Source organism: Scardinius erythrophthalmus (assembly GCF_964197995.2).
Source record: "Scardinius erythrophthalmus genome assembly, chromosome: 6".
NCBI classification, from domain to species: Eukaryota; Metazoa; Chordata; class Actinopteri; order Cypriniformes; family Leuciscidae; genus Scardinius; species Scardinius erythrophthalmus.
Genome location: NC_138226.1, coordinates 50712497 through 50719300, shown reverse-complemented (window position 1 = coordinate 50719300; position 6804 = coordinate 50712497). Strand labels below are relative to the sequence as shown.

The window sequence follows — 6804 nt, the reverse complement described above, 5'->3', positions numbered from 1 at the left end:
GTAAACATGAACCCTGTAAATATGTTAATATGTTAGCATGTTATCTGGTCCATAAACTCAGCAATATGCAAATAATTCTTCTGTAAGAGGTGACACATTACCATATTGGTTTATTCTCTGGAACGCTTGGCTTCGATTGGCTCCTGAAGCTCCCGGTGGTGTTGAATCATGGGTGAAGGTGTCGTCAGTGTCTTCAGCTTGAAATGAGCTGTCAGTCTCACGACGAACTTCACACTGCGCTGAAGACCACAGGAACTTCAGACAGGTAAGAGATTATGCTTAACATGAAACACTGAAAGGTTTCTCTACTGACGGAAACTTCATAAATGTAACAACTGGTAGTTTAAGATGATTCATATTCAGTGACACTTGTTGGTTAGGCTGTCTTGAAACAACCAACTAAGGTCACTGAATAATTCAACTTAATGTTTTGACTTAACTATGAATTTGTATCACTGTATCAACTCAATGAAACTATCTTTTGTAGAGCTGCTTTAAAGTTGAAATTAAAATCATAATGATATTTGAACTGAAATACTCTTTATTACTGTGAAGCTGTATTGTATAAAAGTGCTATGAACATGACTTGACAAATCTAGTTTAATCTAGTTTATATCACAAACTATACATATTCTGTCACATAGTTGTCATGAAGCTGCTTGTTTATCTTCTATGTTTGTATTTTGTGCACCATAATTATTGTACTGTTCTATTATTTCGAAAAAGTCATTGTATAGAAGATTTTTGTACTTAATATTTTTTCATATTTTAAACAAAGCAGATTCCTACTGTGACAACACAATATAATGTGACAACATGCCCCGTTGTAGATGTAGCTTGTTAAATGAACTGTAACAATCATGTTTTTACTAGTCAAGACTTTAAGGTTTGACTAAAGAATATACATTTTTAAAATGATTATTGAAAGTGATTATTCTTTAACAGAAAGCCTTTTGTTGCATTATGAGAGATCGTCACATGTGATGTCAAGGCATCTGTAGGGAAATACTTTAATTCAACATGTATTTGTGCACATGTGAACTTTAGTTATTGTGTCTGCAAGTGTGTAGAGTTTCATGAGTCCAAACAGTGAAATTCACTCATGAATGTTATTATCGAGACATAAAGTCAAAGCTATTTCAGTGCCATTTGAATGAGGAGCAGAAAAGCACAAAGCAAGAGTTTGATTGATCACTGTTTGTGTGTTTCAGGGGTTGGTCCGAACACACTGAGAGGACGATGGAAATCACAGAGCTGTTCAGATACATCAACTCCTCTCTGCTCATCAGTCAGCGGCCGCTGAACGCCTCTCCGGTCGAGCAAACCATCTACGCTAGTTGTGCACACATGCCCACTGGCATCATCTTCTACCTCGCGCTGCAGTTCATCAACCTGTTCCTGGGCATCCCGGCCAACATCATGGTTCTGTGGCTCATCCGTAAGAATAAGGGAGACTCATCCACCTCGGACATCTTCATCATCCATTTGGCCGTGCTGGACACTTTCTTCTGCCTCACTCCTCCGCTGGAACTGGCCAACATTGTGTATCTGACCTCCAGCAGAATCTTGAACGTCCTGCTCTTCTTCTACGGCGTCAAAGACTCGTCGGCACTCTTTCTGTCCTGCATCTGTCTGGACCGATACATGGCCGTCTGCCATCCCATCACCTTCACCGAACTCAAAGACCAGCGGCATCGCTCGGTGTGCGCCAGCGCCTTGTGGCTCGTCACTTTAGTCTACGCCTCAGCAAAGTGTTCAGCAAACATCCCTAACTTTGAGAAAGTCTTCACCGTCATGATTCTGGCAGCGTTTGCGTTCATGCTGTTTTGTAACATCTCTATTCTCTGGGCCCTCAGACAATCTGCTCCAGGCCGAGACGAGAGGCATCCCGTCAAGAAAAAGGCCTTCAAAATGGTCATCATCATCTTGGCCATCATTTTGTTTAACTACTTCCCGCCGGTGGCTCTCTTCCCGTTTCAAGAGTATTTCTTTCCGGAGGTCTTCCACTGCTACATCCACTACATCACCTTCGGCTTCATGGACATCAGCAGCAGCATTCAGCCGGTTCTGTATCTATCGCGGGAGAAGCTTCACAAAGTCCCGTCGTGCTGCTCGAAAAACACAGAATCGACGGATGATCCTGTGCTCACCGTTACTGATAAGATGCACTGAACTACTGTAAAAATGCAGGTCTGTGCGTTCTGTGTACATAAACAATGTGTACTGTTATTATATTACAGCCATTAGACTCTTTCTGCAGCTGTTTTATGCTTAAGTTTGTTGGTTGTGAGGTATGCGTTGAATTTACATGAAAACAAGCTGCTGATGTGTGCATAGAAACATGTTGCTATGAGCATATTTATTTGTAGTGGATTGTGTGTCACATCAGCCTCATGAGCTCTTCATTTACTTATGTCTGTAATTCTGGATTAATATACATCGTATGAGACAAGATGCCTGTTTTAAATAATTGTATTTTTCACAACATTGCACCATACACACACTGTATATGTATATATATTTTGTGGCAGGAGGAGCAAATGACAGACACAGTGGGAGTGGTGTCAGGCCTCAGAGACCCATTTTATGAACAAAAAGAAACATAAAATGTCCAAAAAGAGGGAAATAAAGTGTTAAAACAAAAGGGGGATCTGGTGTCCTCGTTTGCAGTGGCGAGAATCCCTCTGCGCTCCCCTCCTGGACCCACGAGGACCCCAGCGTGCACAGGGAAGAGGCCGGTCTCTCGAGGAGACGTGATGATTAATAGCGACGGTGATGAGGCTTCATATTCTTCAGGTGTGCCTCATCACACACCGCCAATTCTTCTCTGCAGCGCCTCCTCTCCAATCACACACACTCCAGTCGGGAACCTGGCGAAGTTAAGGGACGGGGTGGCCCTGATTACAAGGGAGAGGCAGCCGTTCCGTCAAAATATACTCAAACACAGCAGTCGATGTTATTCCAGTGAAACAAGTTTAGTAATTCAGGGAAGGAGGCGGGAACCGGCGATCGTTTTACACTTTAATAATCATAAAATAAACGAACACAAAATGAAAGTAAAAGTGGCAGCCCCTCACAGATGACTGCCACACACACATAAACAAAACATTTAACCTTTTACATTCACTTGTTTTCAAAAAGCAGATTTCACTTAGAGAACTTAAATGTATTATACAATACAATGCATGTTTAGAATGATTTTAAATCTTTATTATAAGTTTTAATCTTATGATAGTATCCCCTAGAGTCATTGGAACAATAGACTGCACACAATCTAGGTCTAGGAGAACATGAGGCAGAATAAGTGAACAAAAAGTCCTTTCACAGCCTTAATGTACATGTGAGAATCATTTTTATTTTCAGTGAGATGACTCTTTAAATAAATAATAACATCAACAGAAATGACAATGATCTACTGTACATTTAATCTGCAGATGGTTTGTGATTTTGAATGTATGATCACGATATTGGACAGGGGCTCCTCTAGGGTTTCTGGGCCCCATGGCTGATTTGTAATCCGGGCCCCAAATCCCAATTATCTTATCTTTTTGCCACTTGTAACAACAATCATTATCTATAAGCATAGCAATTAATGTTGTTAAAGAGACAGTAAATAACTAACTTTGAAAGCTAATTAAATTTACTGAAATTATGCATTTATAACTATATACAAATAATTTGTTGATTGTGATATTAATTCTGCTACATCAAGTTAATTCTATTAACTGACCCTAATATTTTTAATTAATCATAACAATTTATGATTTATTATTAATATTTCCCCTTTGAGCTAATTTGCTACAGATCCTTACATAGAACACTGGACTGCACTGCATGTTTATGTTTATGTTCATATAAAAATGGTCACTTAGAATTGGATTTAGATCCAATCAATGCATAGAGTTTTAGAGGAAGAGAACAAGAAAAGAAGAGGTTGATGAGGAGGGAAGGAAGGCAAATGTGTAAATTACCGCTGTGTCCCAATGTGAAGGCCTCAGACTTCGAAGGACGCACCATGTAGCCTTCGTAGGATTTCCTAATTGCGCAACCAGGTGTTCCCGATCACCGCTCCTGACGCCAAGCAACGGTGTGAGAGGACAGCTGCCATCTTGATCATTCATTTGATATAATTGAGTAAACAGCTATGGAGCCAGAATTGGCTATTGTCGTTTTTATGTTTTACATTTTACTGGAGGATTTGTGTTTTCGACTTAGCCAAGACCATGGCCAGATAAATTAAGCTGGTTTGCTGCATCCCAATTCAGAGGCTGCGACCTGAATTGGCGGATTACACTTTAAACTGTTCAAGTATTGGGTGTTAAATACTTGAACTTACGTAAATAATGCAATGATATATGAAAAGAAAAGAAAACTTACATAGGCCTCTCTCTCTCTCTCTCTCTCTCTCTCTCTCTCTATACATATATATATATATATATATATTTCTTGATATTTCTTATAATACACAAGTGAGATAGACTAGTGCAAATATTACAAATAACGTTAGGTCGTTAAACTAATATTAGCACAAGTTTTGCCTCAAACCACTTGACAAATGAAGCCACACAATGGTGACGAAGGAGTTAAGATGAAGTTTATAAGAAAGAAAAACTTGTGGCTTTTAACTGTGGTTTCGCTAGCTATTTGTGTATTGTTCCTCTATACTCTGTATTCAAGGACACAACTATCAGGATGAAAACAGATCATTTTTATTCCTCTTCTTACAGACATTACTTACTCTTAAAAACATCTCCAGTGCCCCACTGTGGCCATAACATGCCATTACATCTCCCCTTTTTAGATGAAAGTTTAACTGTTTTAAGAGAACCTTTAAATAACGCAATACCTTTAACAGTATGGCTACTTAGTTATTTCACTCACTTATGATTTTACGAGTTTCTTCAAATCCTTTTTCAAACTTAAAAGTGTTCAAAGAGAAATGAACAGAAGATATTTTACTTCACAGTAGCCCTTTTTGTAGACCTTATCCTAAATTAACTGGAAAATTCAATAAATCAGAACATGACTTTTCTAAAGAACATTTCACTTTTCAAACAGAAAATTACTTTTTTTTTCTTATCCTCTGTGGTGTGTATGCATGTGTTTCATGTTCAAAGGTCCAGTCTCTCAGGAGCCTTAGACAGTCTCCCTGACCTAGTCACCGTCATATCACCTGATGCTGGAGGCACTGGAACTTCCCTGAGGTGTGAACGGTTGCGTCGCAGCCGTCCTCCCTCCGGGGTCTCCACCTCGTATGAGCGTGGTGTATGTGCCTGACTAACAACAGTCCCTTTTGTGTGTGTGGGTTTGATCCACACATGCTGTCCAGGCTGGAGAGGTGGTAAGGTTTGAGTACGGTGTCTCCGATTGAACGTTTGTTGCTGTTGCAATTTCAACACGTTGTCCTTTTCTCTGAACCTCTCAAGATCGGGCCACTGTGGTTGTAACTGCTCCGATGATATGGGGACTGGTGTTCTAATTCTCCTCTCCATCAGCAGTTGTGCTGGGGAGCTCCCGTGTGCCAATGGAGTGGCCCTGTAGGCCAGCAGAGCTTTGTGGAAATCTCCCTCTTTCACTAAAAGAGACTTCACTGTTCTAACGGCCCGTTCAGCCTCCCCATTGCTGCGGCGGTAACGGGGGCTGCTTGTCACATGAGCAAAGTCATAATCCTGTGCAAACTGAGCGAAATCGTGACAGGAGAATTGCAGACCATTGTCCGTGACAAGCACTTCTGGGCATCCATATCTGGCAAACACAGCTATAAGTCTGGCAATTGTCTGTTTTGCTGATGTGCTGCCAGGTACGGAACAAACTTCGATATAGCGAGAGAAGTAGTCTATCACAACTAAATAGTTCCCATTCTGCCATTGGAAGAGATCAGCAGCAACCCTCTGCCATGGTCTGTTTGGTAGTTCTGTTGTCAGCAGAGGCTCGACTGGTGTTTGAGCTTCACGTGCGCAAATCTCACATCTCTCGACCATTTGCTTTACAGCAGACGTGATACCTGGCCACCAGACTGATTCTCAGGCCCTGGCTAGGCATTTGTTGATACCTTGATGTCCCTGGTGCAGTCTCTGCAGGATGTCAGGTCTCATGCACTCAGGGATTATAAGTCTCTCTCCTTTCATGAGCAGTCCTCTTCCTTCATGCAAAACTGACCTTTTGGGCCAGTAGGTCCAGCTGCTCATGCACATCTTGTCTGTGTCCCGGATATCCATTTGCAATGTGTCGGCTGAGACGTTTGCAGGTGTTATCTGACATTTGTGCACTCCTTATCTGTTCCAGCTTTGTTGGTGTGGCTGGCAGGCTTTCAACTACGCTGTCCAGGTAAGCTTTGCATTCTCTTTCCAGGTCTTGCTCCGCCTCTGTGGCTGCGGTTGGAAGAGGTGCTCTGGACAGGGCGTCAGCTGTTATCAGATTTTTACCTGGAACATGGATAATGTTAAAGTTAAATCTGAGCAGCCTGAGTCTGAATCTGATAATCCTCGGCGGCATCTAGTGCTCTGGATTTCAGAAGTGTTATGAGTGGCTTGATTGCCTCAGTTCTTATGGTAAAGTCCAGTCCACTCATGTATCCACGCAAGCGCTCGCATGCCCAGGTCACAGCCAAAGCCTCCTTTTCTATCTGGGCATATCTTGATTCGGCTTTGCTCAGACTTCTAGAAATGAAGACGACAGGTTTCCACTCTCCGTCTGTCTGTTTTTGTGTCAGGACACCTCCGAGTCCATATGACGAAGCATCCGCCGATACCATGGTTTCGTGATTTGGGCTGTACTGGGCTAACACAGTCTCTGATCCCAATT

The 6804-nt window shown here is 41.7% G+C and overlaps 1 protein-coding gene across 1 annotated transcript; it reads left to right on the top strand.

The window, feature by feature from the left end:
* Nucleotides 1-1239: 1239 nt before the first annotated feature.
* On the top strand, nt 1240-2172 carry LOC308691878 (uracil nucleotide/cysteinyl leukotriene receptor-like; the record flags this gene model as incomplete). Its single annotated transcript, XM_081367439.1, has 1 exon — nt 1240-2172. The coding sequence occupies one exon, from the start codon at nt 1240-1242 to the stop codon at nt 2170-2172; it is 933 nt and encodes a 310-aa protein (XP_081223565.1).
* Nucleotides 2173-6804: the final 4632 nt, after the last annotated feature.